Source organism: Manis javanica, chromosome 15, assembly GCF_040802235.1.
Source record: "Manis javanica isolate MJ-LG chromosome 15, MJ_LKY, whole genome shotgun sequence".
Taxonomy (NCBI): domain Eukaryota; kingdom Metazoa; phylum Chordata; class Mammalia; order Pholidota; family Manidae; genus Manis; species Manis javanica.
In genome coordinates, this window is record NC_133170.1 from 3,190,978 (window position 1) to 3,208,406 (window position 17,429).

Genomic DNA, 17,429 nt, shown 5'->3' on the forward strand with positions numbered 1-17,429 from the left:
GTTATTAGCCTTTTACCCCATTTGCTTTATCAATGGTTCTCTCTCTTATATATACTTTGTTTTTTTCTGAACGATTTGACTAAGTTGCGTGCATAATGCTTTCTTACCTCTAAGAACGTCAGTGTGTTTTCACTAAGAATGAGGACATTCTCTTATTAACTGCAGTACAGATATTAAACTCAGGAGATTTAACTGATAAAATTCTTCAGTCTATCGTCCCTATATGCTGATTCTCCTTTGGTCTAGAACAGTTTCTCAGTCCCTCTTTGACATGGGCATTTCTGAAGAGCAGACTGCTCCTTCCCTGCCACTATCAGAGCATCCTGGGTCCTGGCTTGCCAGCCGCTTCCTTCGGACTAGGTCCGGGTGTGCCCTCCCGGCCAGGACACTGTGGAAGTGACTGTGTGCCCAGGATGTCGCACCCACAGTCACCCTGGCCTTCCTGCCCCTCACTGGCGGTGGTGTTCTCATCACTCAGGCAGAATGTCCAATTTCCCCACTGTGTAGTGATTTTTCCTCTTTGGCACAGACTAAGGGAAGGCCCTTCAAAGTCAGGTAAGGACCCTGCTTCCCATCGGAATTCCTGTCCTAGATCTGGTGTCCGCTCTTGGTTCCTGCTCGGACGCGTCTGTGTGGCGGTCGCAGACTGGAGACTCATTCCTGGAGGGAGAATTGCTGGGCTGAAGGTGCTGCCCCTCCCTCCCCACCCAGGGCTTGTCTGCCTTCTGCCCGCCATCTGAGAGGGGCCTGTGCCCCATGGGCTCATTTGGCTATTCTGATGATTGAGAAATGGAGTCTTAGTTTAGTTTTAATTTAGTTTCTCTTATGAATGAGGTGAACATCTCTGTATATGTTTAATAGGGCCATGTTTATATCTTTTTTTTTGTTAGTTGTCTTCCAAATCTTTGGCTTATTCTCCTATAGGTTTTTAAAAATAACTTTAATGATATGTGTCTTACATACCTCAAAGTTCACTCATTTAAAGTGTATAATTCAGTAGTTTTAGTGTAGTTACAGGGCTGTGCAACCATCACTGTGGGGAGTTTTGGTCTCTACTTGCTCTTCCCACCAACTGTTGCAAGTTCTTCTGTATATTGGGGTTATTAGTCCAGTATCCGGGATCTCTTGTAAATATTTTCTCCCAATTTGACTTTGTGGCATTTTTTTGCCAGACTTGTTTGTTTGCTTTTTAAAGATTTTATGTAATCATTTATCAGCCCCTTTTAAAAAAAGTAATAATCACAAAGCCTTTTCCTACCTACACTCAGCTAGAGAAAGATTCACCTATGTACTGTTTCGTTTATACATTCAGTCCTGTGTTCAATTTGAAATTTATTCTTTTGTATTGAGTGAGGAATGGATCTAATTTGACCTTATTCCAAATGGCTGTCTTGTCCCAGCACCATTTCTTTAAAAGTCTATCTTTAATCCAAAGATCTGAGATTCTGACTTTACCATGTGCTGGAGCCCCATCTGTGATTCCCGGATTTTCTGTTTTGTTCTGTTGGCCTGTCTGTTTGTGCGCTGACACTGCACTATGTAAATCACGCAGCTTTGTGCTGTGTTTGAATGTTGGGTAGAGCTAGCCCTCTGTATAGCCTGTCCTTCTCAGTGTTCCCTAGCTATTGGATATTTATTTTTCCACAAACGTCAACTCTTAACAACATTAAAACTTGGTGGTATCTTTGTTGGGAGTGTGTCAGCTTCATACACAGCTTCAGGGCTGCTGACATTTGGGTGATGCTGATATATCTTAATCAGGAACAGCGGCTGTCTGCGCACCTGTGTCTTCCAGGCATGTTTCAGAGTTCTCGTATAGGTCCTGATCATATCTTTGGGTCATGCTTAGGATTTTACCTTCTTTGTTGCCTTTGTAAGTGGGGTTTTCTCTTTTAAGCATTTGCTTTATACTGAGTTTGGGAAAGAATCACCCGGCCCCTCGCTGACCCTGGCCCCAGCTGTCCATGCCCTTTTCCCCTTGTTCTTACAGTCCTCTGTGTGATTAAGCTGTGTCGACTGGGGAAGCTGGTTCTATTTCATAATACCTCTAGACTGCTGCTTGAACTAGTCTCTGTGCATGTGTTGGGACCAAGATCAGGGGCAAACCCGAATGAGGCTGGGGTCTGCGGCTTTGCTGAGTCGCGTCACCGCTGTCCCTGCAGCCAGCTCCCTGGTGCCTGGGCAGGAGCACGTGTGGCCATGCACGTCTCACGGAGGTGCGCGCCGCTCTGCAAGGCTATGCCTAGCCTTAGGTGGACATGGGGACAAACTCTCAGTAAATCAGAGGAGTATGGGGTCAGGAGAAGGGCCTAGGCCCCTGTTTGCTAGATCCTCATTCTTATTATTTTATGACTGAAACCCTTTGGTCTAGTACAGCCTCATTAATAGAAATGAGGATAAAAATACTCAACTCTGTAACCCGCTGTGACAGAGAGTACCAGAACATGACTGAGTTGTGACAGTTTTGCCCTGAAGGGCTAGGGAAGCCTCGGGCCCGCCTGACGGGGAGGCGTTTGGAGTGGGCCCTGAAGGGTAAGTCTGCCAGGTGAGCAGGGGTTCTGGGCCAGGCACTGCCCGAGGAAAGGGCCCAGGGCTTGTGAGAAACCCACGAGAGGTCAGGTGCGGAGCTGTTCCCTTTGGCTGGAGTGGCAGGTGAACGTGGGCAGAGGTGGGCTAGGGTCGAGGAGGGACAGCGTCCTGTGAGGGTCATTGTCTGAAATGGTAAGGAACTCCAGTTTTCTCCTGGAAACCATGTTGCTCAAACTCGATGGTGGGCCAAGTGAGAACAGCATTATAGGCTACAGTGTTAGTGTATTATTTGCTAAGTTTCTTGTCCTATAAACTTGACAGATAAAGTTTCTGAATAATCAGTTTGTCACAATATAGCTGTACACACTGAAGAATTATAAAATTTAGTGTTGATGTTCAGTTTAATGTAGCAGACCTGTATGTGTTCAGAAATCAGTATCTTACTTTAATAATGCTTTATCTTGGGTTGTCAAAAGGTGATAAAAATGAAGAAATGTACTTTTGAGGTTCTGAGACTTAGCAGGATGGAAAAGAAATTCATTCCTATAAAAACGTGATCTCTTTGTTTCTTTTGAGCATTAAAAAAATAAAGGAATTAAAATCTCACTAGTTTTAGTTTTATTTGATGTTGTCGACCTTTTATAAATGTCTACCTTTAAAAAGATGAGTAATGTTTTTTAGTTGGTTAATTATACTATATTTCTAAAACGTTTTTAAAATAATTTCAAATATTGAATTAATGATTTTTTTACATTTGTTTTGGGTCTGTGTTAATTATAGCTCTGTCTGTTTTTCAACTTAATGAAGGTAATCTGTCTTTTTTGGTGCTCTTGGTTAGTGTTTTATCTTCCCTTATCTATTATTCAATGAGAGGCGTGATTTTTAAAAGAACTGCATCCAGACAAGGGTATTTATGCAAGTTTCACACAGAAGCTCAGTCATTGCCATGGAATGCAGCGAACAGTATGAATTATAAGGGATGGGAACCATCCTTAAAATGTGAATGCATGGCTATGACTGCCAGCAAACCAGTTTTTACAGTCTATACATATTGGTTAAATATTAGTTGTTGAGTGAATAAAAATATTAAGATTAAAAATTGCAAATTCAAAATGGGAACAAAACATTTTATTGCTCTATAAGGTACTTTCTGCTTCATATATTTCACTCTAAATTATTACATTTCCTGGTGTGTGTGTCAACTTTGAGTTACTTCACACCTGCTTTTATTTGCATAACTTTCCCTGCCAGGGCGCCTCCAGCGTCCCCGCCTGCCGCCCCTCCTCGTTTGGAAATGGTGTTCCGCGTCTCTTGGGCGGAACTGCCGTGCTGCCGTGTTTTTAGACCATGTTCTGTTCTTCAAGAGTGCCTCAGAGCACCAAACTGGTCACCTTGGCCTCGGCCCTTACCCTTGCCTTGTGGCTGACAGCCGCGTGTATAAAGTCTGTGCTCTGGCTGCTGCGCCCGCGCGGAGGCCAGGAGGAGCTGTGTCAGGACAGGCTTCTCTGCGGCGCTGATGGGTGGGCAGAGCTGTAGGCTGAGCACCAGGCGGAGGAAAGCCGAGGACAAGTTGGGCGCAGCACGCAGCATGGCAAGAGGCTGCAGGCGGGTCGGGAAGGGCGCTGGGGCTCTGGGCAGGGCACCCCTGGATGCAGGTCCCGGCCTGCACGACTCTGCGGGCCCTGCAGGGCAGTGACTTTAGGCTGTACGTACACAGGTGGGAATTTAGTGATTTATCATCTTCTCTCAGAGGTCGAATTACTTGTGTTATATGATGGGCTAAAAGTTCTAATTCATGAGGCACTGTTTTTATTTCAGTATATTCATCAAAAGACTTTTCTAGTGAGGAAAAAGTTTTAAACGAAAACACTGGGACTTAAATCACATGGAAATGAGTGAACTGGATCTCGAGTACTTCATATTCCTGGGAATTAACTTAAAAACACTGTGGTTATGTTTTCATTCTATTGTCATTTCATAATAAGAAAAAGACCACGCTTCAGTCTTTCCTTTATTATCTGCCTCTCAACCATGGTTGTCCAAGGGTTTTGTACTCGCTGAAGCTGTTCCATGGCAGTGTCCCTTGATAAACGTGGTAGGCCTTCACGAAGGGGGCCTTCTGCACTTTGGCTGCTGCTTTTAACCCAGGTACATTTAGGCATATCAGTATTCAGCACAGCACTTTTCCCAGCATCCCTCTGGAAACTGGGGCTGTTTGAAACTGACTTGGCCTGGCCTCAGTTGCTTGTCGGATGAGCAGTGCTGTGTGCTGGTGGGACACGTGGACTTTCGGGGCTTGGCAGCTGGGGTGGAATCCTGGCTTAGCCACTTACTAGCATTGCAACCGTGGGAAAATTCCCTCCCCCTGCCTTTGTTGCTTCATTATAAACAGGGTTAAATATATTACCTGTTTATGTCCTCACGTTGGTGTGAAGCGTGAATGCATTAGTGCGTATACAGGCATCTCGGAGATACCGCGGGTTCAGTTCCAGACCACACTACGGCACAGGTCTCAGTAAAGCAAGCCGCACGGCTGCTCTGATTTCCCAGTACATGTAAAGGTTATGGTTGCACTTTTCTGTAGTCTCTTCAGTGTACAAAACCATTATGTTTAAAACGGTGTACGTACCTTAATTTCAAAAATATTTTATTGCTGAAAAGCGCTGACCACCGTCTGAGCTCCCATGGACTTGTGATCTCTGCTGGTGGAAGGTCCTGCCAGGGTGTCGATACTACTGCTCAGGTGGCGACTGCGGCCGTTCCGTAGAATTAAGGCAGTGATATGTTTGTTACAACAATGGACTCTTCTTTCATGAACGATTTTTCTGTAGCATGTGATACTGTTTGACAGCATTTCAGCTGCAGAACTTCTTTCCAAACTGGAGTCAGTCCTCTCAAACCTGCTGCTGCTTTATCAGCTAAGTTTATGTCATATTCTAAATCCTTTGTAGTTATTTCAACAATGTTTACAGCATCTTCACCTGGCGCAGATTCCATCTCGAGAAACCACTTTCTTTTTCATCCATGAGAGCCAGCTTCTCATCCACTCAAGTTTTATCCAGAGATGCAGCAGTTCAGTCCCGTCTTCAGGCCCCACGTCTAGTTCTCGCTCTCCTGCTGTTTCCACCCCCCCTGCAGTGACTTCCTCCCCTGAAGCCTTGAGCCGCTCAGCATCATCCGTGAGGGTTCAAATGAGCTTCTTCCAGACTCCTCTTCATGTTGGTGTTTTGACCTCTTCTCATAATTTACCAATGTTGTTAATGACATCTAGAATGATGATTTCTTTTCAGAAGGTTTTCAATCTACTTTGACCAGATCCATGAGAGAAATCACTGATTATGGCAACTGTAGCCTTACTAAATGTATTTCTTAATAAGACTTGAAAGTCAATATGACCCCTTGATCCGTGGGCTGAGGAATGGATGCTGTGTGAGCAGGCATGAAACCACATGAATCTCACCCGTCTCTGTCAGAGCCCGGAGTGACCAGGCACACTGTCAGTGAGCAGCCATATTTTGAAAGGAATCTTTTGTTCTGAGCAGTAAGTCTCAACAGTGGGCTTAAAATATTCAGTAAACTATGTTATAAACACAAGTGCTGTCATCCAGGCTTTGTGGTCCCACTTACAGAGCACAGGCAGATTTAGCAAAGTCCTTAAAGGCCCCAGGATTTTCAGATGGTCAGTGAGCATTGGCCTCAACTTAAAGTCACCAGCTGCATTAGCCCCGACAAGGGGGTCAGCCTGTCCTTGGAGGCTTGGAAGCCAGGCACTGACTTCTCCTCTCCAGCTATGAAAGCCCTAGATGGCACCTTATTCCAAAACAGGGCTCTTTCATCTGCACGGAAAATCTGTTGTTTAGTGTAGCCACTTTTGCTCATTATCTTCTGGATAATTTGCTGCAGTTTCTCCATCAGCACTTGCTGCATCCCCTGTGTTTTTATGTTACGGAGACGCCTTCTTTCCTTAAACCTCATGAACCAACCTCTGCCAGCTCCCAGCTTGCACACAGCCTCCTCCCCTCGCTCCGCCTTTGGAGAACTGAAGACACGTGGGCTGGGGCCTTGCTGAGGCTGTGTTTTAAGGGACTGTTCGGCTAGGGCGATCTGTCCGGACCACTCACATTTCTCCGCATCGGCAGTGAGGCTGTTTCCCGTTGTTCCATCCGTGTGCCCACTGAGCAGCGCTTTAATTTCCTTCAAGGGTTTTCCTTTGCGTCATACCCTGGCTACTGGTTTGGTACAAGAGACTCGGCTTTCTGCCGATCCTGGCATTGGACATGTGACCCACCTTTCACTTGAACACATTAGGACCATTGTAGGGCTATGAATTGGCATAATTTCAATATTGTTGCATCTCAGGGAATAGGGAGGCCCGAGGAGAGGAGACGGGAATGGCCTGTCAGTGGGGCAGTAGGAACACACACACATTTATTAAGTTTGCCGTCTTATATGGGTGCAGTTCTTGATGCCCCAAACAATTACAATGGCAACATCGAAGATCCCTGATCGCAGACACCCTAATATGAAAATAATGAAAAAGTTCAAACTGTTGTGAGAATTCCCAAAATGTGACACACAGACACGAGTGAGCAAATGCCATTTGAAAAATGGCACCAACAGACGTGCTGGTTGGAGGGCTGCCACAGACGTCCATGTATAAAAAGCACGGTACCTGCGAAGCGCAATGAAGGGAAAGGAAACAGTGAAGTGACGATACGCCTGCGGAGCGCCTAGAACTGCGTGTGTCGTGTAGGAGGGCTTCCGACCGGCCCAGCTTCTAGTAGTTTCTTCCCGGCCCCTGCGTACTGGCTGTTCTATTTTCATTTCATTACATTCTTCCTAGTTAAGCTTCCCTTCTCCTTTTCTTTTGGTCTTCAAAACAGTTCTTGGATAATTATATCCAGTATATGTGATTGGGTTTTAAGTCACCCGGGAGTGACGGTCCCATGTCCACCTCTCTTCGAGGCTCAGGATCGCGGTGTCCCAGCGCTGCTGTGCGGTGGCGTCCGGTCGTCCCCTGTCTGCGGATGGGCCGCGGCTCCCTGCACACCCGCCGGCGGCGGCGCCAGGGTCAGGGGGCCTGGGCGTGACCTCAGGTCGCTTGCAGCACCCCTGGAACGCAGGCTCCGGATTTCCTTTGGATCTTGCATTTTTCCCTGACTTTAAACTTTCATGTAAAATGTACCTTCAAGCCCCATCCATCTTTCTAATTGAAAATGTACCTAGTTTGCCGTGGCTGAGTCAAAAAATACACCTGGGTGAAAATAGTAAGGTGACAGGTTATTTCCACTCAGCTCCTCCACAGTGTTTTCCAAAATATGGTCATTGGGATATTAATATATTTTAGAGAAAAAAAGGACTCTGGTCAAAAATATATTTATGAATATATATTGAATATATACATGAGCCAGGTCTCCAGCAGATGCAATTTCTGTGTTACTGTTGAGAGCCCTTCCCGTGCCAGCGTGAGTCCCCGCAGAGAGCACGTGGGATCCACAGCCCCGAGCGTATTCGCCCTGGGAACCCCTCCATGCGGTCGCGGGAGCTTTGGGGTGCGCCGACTGAGCTTTAGCTTTGCACCCTCCCTCTCGGAGCCGTTCTCTCCTTACTTTCCAGTCCAGCCTCAGCGCTGTTACCAGAGCACTTTCTGCCATTGATTAGCTTCTCTCAGACCCCTTGAGAGCACCTGGTGCTCATCTCACCAGGCCAGTAGCTGTGGTCCCTGTGCCCTTGAACATCTTACCTGGGCTTGGAGGGCCCTACCTGCGCTACCTCCCTGAAAAGCTTTCCCTGACCCCCCGGTGGCTTACCATGCTCCTCTCCCTCCTCTAATGTGAGATCATAGTTCTGTTTAATTCACTGAAAATAATTGTTGAGCGTATACTTTTTGTGAGGCTTTAAATGAAGGGTGTCAACATTAAATTAATAGAAGAGTTTGGAATAAAATTAAATTTATATATATATTTTTGTTTTTTATTTTCTTTCTCTAGTGTTCTTTTGAAGATGACAACATCCATTCCTTATTAAAGCCTTTAGAACTGGAACTGCAAAAGACAGTGCATACATACTGTGGAAAAATTTACAAAATATTTATCAAACAATTAACAAAAAGTGTAAGAGACCGTTACAACAGAACGCCAAAGAAAGGCGGTTCGTGGTGACTGCCGAGTCCAGTGCATTAAAACGAAGTATCAGAGGATATGTATGAAGGAATCGTCCTGCATGAAGTGTCTAGGAGGAAGTATTCATCCTGAGAATGATTTTTTTCCCCGAAGAAGTTACATTAGCAGTATATCCACGCAATGAAGAATAAGTTCAGGTCTGCGATGCCAGCAAGACGTTTTTGATCTCTGATGTTTTGTAGCATTGTTTGTTGTCATTCCAGTATTGATGAAAATGTTGAATGGTTGTAGCCTACACTCTTATTCTCAAGTGGGTAAGAACAGTAGGGGTGTATGGTGGAGAAACTGTACCTCATACACAGGTGGAAACACTCAAACTGTGAGTATAGCAATAATTTTATGTCAGCACTAACCTCACTTTAAACATATGAGAAAACAAAAGTCGTTTACAGGAGCAGAAAGGTTCTGTTTCTAAAGAAATGTGATGTAACTGATCTAAACATTGACAATCTGTGTGTGCCTTTTACATTTCATCTCTGTTTTAAAACATTTTTGTGACAATCATGTTTAAAATTATTTTTAGATTATAAGTAAGTTGCACGTTTAAAACAGCTGTATAAAAAAGAGGAAAAAACAGTGAACATTTTGGAGTTTTAGTCTATGTGTATGTTTGTGAAATGTGTTTTCATGTGTATATGCTAAACTGTCTTGCCAAGACTCTTATCTAAGATTGTTAAACAGGTATTTTGGGAAATGTTTTTATCACTTTAAATGAAAATTTTCAGCTTTACTGGGCATTCTGGAAGCAAAAAAAAGCTGGTAATAAAGCAAGAATCTAAATAGTATGCTTAAATGATGGTGGAAAATGTGATGGACCGAAACGCATAAGCTGTGCACTTCCTGCGAACAGTGATTTTATTTTAGTTATAATGGAGCAGAAAAAAGTGGTCCATTTAAACTTTTTTCTTCTACCTCAAAGTGGCTTTGCAAGATATTTTTGAAGAAGCAAACATATAGAGCCTTACTTTAAATTAGCAACTCTCATGGGATTTGGATTAAAAAGATTGTTGTATCTGACTGTAGGAAAGGTAGTTCTGATTGGTTTGATGTGCATATCTTCCTGTTTTGAGCATCAGTCAAGACAGTTGTCTTTTTAAAGTCTTGAAGATAAGAAAAGTTTTACTTCTCTTAGTGTTCTTGACTGCTTTCTAATGTAATTGTGGACTGAGTATTCAGCATGCTGTTGGCTGGAGCACATATCTCATTTTTACCAAGTGCTATATTTTTCTTCTTTTGGTATCTTAATGTTTAAATAGAGGGGAAAATCATGAAGGAAAAAGTGTCACTTACGTGGAAACAGTGGCATTGACTTTATGAAGACACAGTACCCTCTGTGGAGACATGGGCTCCGAACGGGGAGGTCAGCGTGGTTGTTCTGTGATGTTTGCAGGCCCGTCCGGGACACAGAGGGAGAAGAACGTGTAAGAAAGGCCAGTTAGAAGTTGATAACCAGCCTTGCGCTTTTAGAACAGATGCATATAAGACACAATCCATATGTCCTTGGCAGGGTTCCATGTGAATGTAGAAACTTGTGAACTGTGGTAAAATAGAGTTTGCTGAATAGAAAATGAGAATCCTAAACTTCCAAAGTTTGGTGGATTTACATAAGATCGTTTCTAACGGCCCCCCGAGTTGTTGCCTGCCTGGGTATGTAAAGGCTCCAGTGGGGAGCTCGTGGAAAACAGACCCCTAGGCATCACCTGTGGGCACACGGTTTTTAATGAAGAGGTTTAGGAAGTTATGCACAAGAGAGAATATTCTGATGGTGCTCATTATCCAGACCAACTGCTCATCAGCGTTTCGTAGTCTTTGTGTCATCTCCCCTTCCTTTAGTACCTTAATGTTGTGAATGCTTTGGGAAGCACAGCAGCATCGCACCACCTTTGACTTCAATTAGTATCAGCCCTTAAGCAAACTCCCCAGATCATCTCCAATGTCGAGGGTAAAAATACGTAAAATTATGACTTATTTTTGATAAGCACCTCAGATGATTTCATGTCAACTAGTACCATTTGGGAACTATTGGAAACCATTTCTTCAGCTTGAAGGTTGAGTTAGGATAGCACAATTCTTGGCACACTTGGTGAATTATAAATGTTCTGAAGTATCAGAGGAATTCCTTGGGGTTATTGACAAGATGTGAATTTATATTATTAGTAAATTCCTTAGGTTGAATTTCCTAAGTAAACAGTGTCAGCCCCCTGGGCTCTGATGTGATTGACTGGGACTGTGTGGAGCGTGGTCGCCGTCTGGCCCATGGCACTGCCTGCTGTGGCCTCACACGTGGGCTGCATTCACACTGTCTCACTCTCCACGTGGGCATCAGTTGGAAAGTTCTTCATCTCGTTCAGCAAGACCTGAGCTAACTGGGCATTTTACCAGAAATTGGGTTATGTGGTGGAAACTCTCCACTTAGGAACTATTTTTACCTCAAATTCAGGTTATCTCAGAAAGTCCATAACCATATTAACATGAGTCTTCTGAATTTATCTTTTAATAAGGTAACTTTTTCCTTGAGATTTCTCAAGAAATGCTGTTCTCAGCATTAATGAGGCTATAGAACAATTTAGAGAACATATTATATGTCTTTTCATAAAACAGTGTATCTATGCAGTTTATATAAATTACATTATATATTCTTTGAATCTATGTGTTAGAATAATTCTGACCTCAGAACTGTTTCTGGGCTACAATATTACCAAAGTGGATTGATTTTAAAATGTAGCCAAACTTCACTTGTAAGATGTAGCCATTTTAAAAGAACTTGGAAAACCTTTAGAAAGTACATGTTATGGTTTATATTTTAAGACAAGACATACTCTTTTTCCCTTAGGAAGAGTGGTCCGTAATGTATAGGGTCACTCAGGTGTACAGAGCCCGAAACAATATTCCCGCCTGCGCATTGCTCACGCATCTTGCCTCTAGGCATATTTTTGGTGTAATGCAAAGAAAACCACTGTGAACTAGATCTGGATTCTCTCTTCCTTGGGGACTCCAGGCATATCATTGACCCTCCTCTGTGCCTTAGGTGTGTAAGCAATCACTATGCCTCGTGGCCTCCGGGGACTCAGAAGTCATGAGTCCTGGGGGCAAGTGAGTCAGAAGAGCCCGTGGATCTGACAGCACCACGCGTGGCTTGCCTCCCGCCACTCCGGCGTCACTGCTCGAGTTCTGTTTCCCCTGTCGTCCCCTGGAAGCTCCTGCTGCCGCTTCTGGGTGAACGTTTTCTGGCATGTATTCCGTCTCCAGTGTGAACTGGCTTGCAGTATGTGAGGAAGAGTTTTTAAGGAAGAGAAAGCAGAGAAGAATGTTGTACCCGAATGATCAAAAAAAGAAGGAGAAGAGAGGAAGTGAGGAAGTGAGGAAAGAGAGAGTGGGAAAGGCAAGGGGCAGAGTGCGAGGGAGGGCGGGGCAGCGGGCAGCTGGAGGGGCAGCGGTGGGGAGGCGGTGCGGAGGCAGTCGCCCCCGGGGCGCCCCGTCCCCAGCCCCTGCCCGCCTGCCTCCCTGTGCCGGGGCCGGGAGGGGTGCTGGCCTCCACGGGAGGGGGCGGCAGGGCAGCCGTGGGTTTGTTCATGTCACAGTCGCTTCTCAGCCCCTCTGCTGACTGTCGCTCAGTGCTGATGATTCAAAATTGTATATACATATATATTTTTTTACTGGATCTCAATTTGTGGGCTAAGACCTGTGGACACAATGATAAAGATCTCCCTTTGAATGTTGTCCTTTCCGTCATCGCAGATACAAAGCTCACCCGCAGATTCACCAGGAGGGTTGAGGCGGGGGTCGGGGGAACCTCACAAGGGGCCCCGGGATCCGCTGCAGCCGTTACCCCGGACGACCCTGATAGGAAGCCAGCTTTGGGGTCTCTGCTCTGCCTTGAGTGGCAGCGTCCACCGTGAGTCACGCCTACTGACCCCTCAGCTGGCACACTTGTTGCTGACGGTTGTGAGCGGGTTCAAGAGAACAGGGGCAGCAGAAATCCGTTAAAGGGAACACCCTGAAAGTGGTATTCAGTGTTTGCTTTTTCAGAAGTTTAAATTGTAAGGAATAAGTACCTTAGTCGTAACCAGAACCTCTTTGCAGTGTTTATAGAAAGACCACTCATCTGTTTTTTTAGAATAGCATTTAGTTCCTTAGAGCATATAGGGAAGAAAAGTAGGGGTGCAATATGTCAAGTGTGGGGCCAGTTATTGTTTACTAAATGTGATCTTAAGTGTCTTTAAACAACAATTGCCTTATTGCATTTTAATATTTAATAAAAGTCGATTAAATAACAATTTTTACTGTAATAGTTATCCTTTTATATACTGCCAAAGCAACCTTTTTTTGCCTATTAAAGTTTGGCTAAACTGATCTGATGTTTGTGGTTATTCATTGGTTGAAATTAAATTTTTAAAATTAAGTTATGTGAATTTAAGACAAGTCTAAAAGGTGGTACAACAGTGTTCTTTTTTAAAAAACAAAATGATTCTGATGTTAATTCAAATATCTAGCAATTAACAGAATCATGAGAACATGGGAATAGTATATTGAATTCGGCAATTTAGAGCTGATTACAAATCAAAGTCTAATTTACTTTTAAATGGAAAATATGTATTGTTACTTAATCTCTACCAGTAATTTCAAATATCTAATGGGATTATTTCTTTAGAATTTGCTATAAACTCAGTTTTTCAGCAAAAGAGAGCCTTTGAAAAGATTAAAAAAATTTCTCTCCCTGCTAATCATATGAGTGCTTTTTGGAGGGTCTGTGGTCATTTTAATATCAAACTTAAGAACTGATGTGGAGCCTTTGATTATATTTAGTTTATATTATACAGTCTGAATTTGTGACCATTATTGACACACACACAACTTGTAAAAACTGAAGAGAACACAAGTATATATTCCATTTGAAAAGTAAATTGACTTGACTGTGGTGGAAGGCAGCTGTTTTCAACCTTTGTATAAAATCTCTTCAGGGAATATTGGAATGTTGTGCAGAAATAATTCAGGGCTTGTAGAATAGTGGAACATGTCATCCATTCAAAACAGCACTGCCGTCAGTATTTGAGAGCTGGACTGGTGGGTTTTGATGGATCTGTAACAGAAGATCTATGAAGGGAATGGTTTGCACCTGTTCCTGAAGTCAGACACTAGAAAAGGTTGCAGATACTTTTAATTTTCACAAGCATTTTGCATAAATGTATTGATATTTTTAGTGTAATGGTTCTGATGCTCAGGAAGCCATCTTGATGTACTGTGATATTTAGAGATTGCTACCCTTAAACTGCTTTTTACCTTAAAATCTGGTCTTAGGATAATTTGGATATCTTCCTCCAAGTATTTTGTGTATCTTGACATTTATTAAGGGGATGGGGATGTAAGATTATAGATTTGGATGTAACCTGAGAATAATGGAAAGTTACTTTGTTGTGTTTTGGGGGAATTGAACTCATCTTCTTCTTGAGAAATGTTGCTGTTACTGAATAAATATCTATTCAATAAATGTTTAGTTTCTTCAAATGATGTGTTGAATTATTCTAGCCATCAAAAACAAGCTTGGAATCTTCAGGGTTGGGATGCTTGATAACTAAGAATCTAGGCAGAGGGCATTTCCTGGATTGGCTGTCTCAGTAGCTGCACAATATCGGAACCAAGGTTCCTCCTCTTTTTCCATGACATCCTCACCACGTGCGCTCGGTCTCCCCACGTGGCCCCAGGAGGACAGCCAGCACTCCAGGTGGCAAATGACAAGCAGAGGCAGAAATATCTGTGTCTGTTTGTAAGAGGATGGGTCCACCTTCTCCCATTCACTGTCATCATCTCCACAGCAATGTCTGCGTCTAAAATAATCACTGGCAGAGGAATAAAGCTCAAAGATCGGCTCAGACTACGAAGATTTGCCCCTGAACTTGAAAAATGGCCTCTCCTTGAAGAATGGCTGCTCCAGAGGACAGGGAACAATGTGAGGGTCATTAGAAGTGGTAAGGTAGACGACCAGGGGGCTTGGGAGACGGCTATTGGATCGAGATCATACATTGTTTTACTGGCTCAAGTACTTCTTAGAAGTTCCAGGGGCATCAAATTTCAGATCTAGAAAAGAGTGCTTTTCTGTGCCAGGGTGTAATTTTGCTTTAAAAGCTCTCTGTAATGTTAGGATATAGCAGTTTGCAGTTGTACATATTTTATTATTTACACAACAGGTTTTCTGGTTACAGTCAGTATAAAGGGTTTGAAAAGACAATTGATGTGACCCAGTAATTTCACTTACAGCAATTTTGCCCAAAGAAAACAAAACCCCTGATCATAGAAGATGTATGCACCCCTATGTTTATTGCCACATTATTTAGAATAACCAAGATATGGAAGCAACCAAAGTCCATCAGTAGATGAAGGGTTAGAGAAGATGTGATACGTATACACAATGGAGTATTTTCAGCCATAAAAAAGAAATGCTACCATTTGCAACAACATGGGTGGACCTAGAGGGCATTATGCCCAGTGAAATAAGCCAGGCAGAGAAAGATAAGTACCATGCGATTTCACTTATTTGTGGAATTTAAAAACAACAAAAGAAAATAAATAAAACAGCATAGGTGCTAGACATTGAGAAGTGACTGGTGGTTACCATGGGGGAGCAGTTGGGGTGGGGGGATGGGGAGTGGGGGTGAAGAGGTTAAAGGGGCATAAAAATCTCAATCATAATATAAATTGATCACAGGGATGGAAGTGCAGCATGGAGAATATGGTCAATGGTTCTGTACCAGCCTCTGTTGACAGAATCACTCTAGTGGGGGAGAGGATTTAATAATGTGGAAACTGTTGAACAACTGTGTTGTATACTTGAAACCAGTATAAGATTGTACATCAACTATGCTTCAATTAAAAAAAAAGATGTGATGACTTCTTTCAAGAAGAGTGTAAAAGTTCTTTTAAATTTATGGTGAAATATATATAACTGTTAGTCTTTATGATACTTTAAATCTTTTATAGGGTGTTTAAAAATGTGCTCACGGAACAAGAATTTAAACAATACAGAAGAACTGAAAGTACATGAAGTAAAACAATAAAAGACCCTCCTTACCCATCTGCCCCTAAGAACGTCAGGTGTGTGTCTCTCCGTCGTGTGGTGCACGTGCATCTGGGACGCACACGCAGATGAGGGTCTAAAACAGGCTCCCGCTTTGCTCGGTCCTCCACAGCTCGCCCCCCACACCCGGCGTCTGGTCCGTGCAGTGGCTGCTGTTCTTTCACAACACGCTGCGGTGGCGATGGGCACACAGACTTCGCAGGCGTGGAAGTGTGAGCAGGGCCGCCAGCCTCACGGGGCGCAGGATCACAGCCGCCCCCAACCCCACCCGGCCTCGCTTCCCTGTTCGGAAGCAGGGGCTGCTCCTCCTGGCGAGTCGTCGGAAGGCCAATGGTGACGTAATGCGTCACAGGGCCTGCGTCACCGCCTCACCTCCAGCCCACCGGCGTGTTAGCATCTCACAGCGTTGCAAGGTGCGTGCAGGTAAGACATTGAGGGCGAGAGGCTGCCTTCCCCACGTGTGTGCCGGTGCATCCTTGTAAGTGTTCCATTATTAGTTGTTAATCTACTGCTCTTAATTACAAACTATGTCATGGGTGTGTATGTACAGGAAAAAGCAGTACGGATGGGGTTCGGTCCCTCTGGTGTCAGGCGTCCTCTGGGGTCCTGGGATATGTCCCCCGCGGCTGCTGTAACCACTTCCCATCTTCCTAGGTCTGAGGGATTTGATTTGTCCTATGGAGCATTAAACTTTGGTGTCTCTCAAGCACCAAAGTAAGTGTCAGAGTGTTTTTTTTTTTTTTTTAATTAAAAAGATGAAAGTTTTTGTCACTTTCTCCAGTACGTAATGATAAAAAACAATAGTACTTTTGGGGGAGTGACATGTCTGAATATTGTTACTTCAGGGTTGTTCTTTTACTTTTCCATTTCTCTCTCTCTTTTCTTTTAAATTTTTCCAATGAGAAAGTATTTTTCTTTTTTAAATGTGAGAATTAACAAGTGGACCAAATTGACTTCTGCTTTGCCTACTGTTGACACGTAAAGTATACTAACAGGGCCACTTAAACTGACCAAAGGAGGTTTTTATTAGAACAATGCTGCCCAGCAGAAATATAATACAAGCACATATGTAATTTTAAATTTTCTTCTAGCCACGTGAAAAGCAGTAAAAGCACTTGAAATTAAGTCTCATATATTTTGCTTCACCCAGTATTTCCAAAAGAGTGACATGTGGCCATGCAGTCAATGGACGTGGAGAGAGACATCCACCTTTTTCATACTAAGCATGCATTTTTATACAGCACATCTCAGTTTATTTTGAGTCCTTAACTTTTCTAAAATCTGTGATGTATGAACATCATTCTGTTACAGACAGTTTGGGACATCTGCCTAAAGTTCAGACATGTTTCGGACAGGAATATATTACAGTCTCCCATACTCTCCATAATTTTCTCCAGTTTAATTTTTATTTCCAGTCAGTTTTCTGTGTGTGTGTTCTATCCCCAACATGGGTGTAATCTTTCCAGACTTTTACATTTGGGACACCAAATGCTGCTTTTGTGCATTCTAATCTTGTGTTCTTCTCTGATACGTCCAATAGCTGAAGTCTTCAAGGGCCCAGTTTCTTATTTTTGCCAACTTTTCCTCACAGGTTTGTTTCCTGGTGTTTTTTTTTTTTTTGTAATTTAGGATCATGAGACCATGTT

At 43.4% G+C, this 17,429-nt stretch overlaps 1 protein-coding gene across 2 annotated transcripts in view; it reads left to right on the top strand.

Annotated features, from left to right (window-relative positions):
* Positions 1-14,216, top strand: part of GXYLT1 (glucoside xylosyltransferase 1) — a 44,339-nt gene extending 30,123 nt beyond the window's left edge. For both annotated transcript variants that reach the window (XM_037009870.2, XM_037009874.2), the window contains one exon: positions 8,520-14,216. In XM_037009870.2, the coding sequence (XP_036865765.1) occupies positions 8,520-8,690 (171 nt within the window). In that variant the 3' untranslated portion in view covers positions 8,691-14,216. The remainder of the gene's footprint in view (positions 1-8,519) is intronic.
* The last annotated feature ends 3,213 nt before the right edge of the window (positions 14,217-17,429 follow it).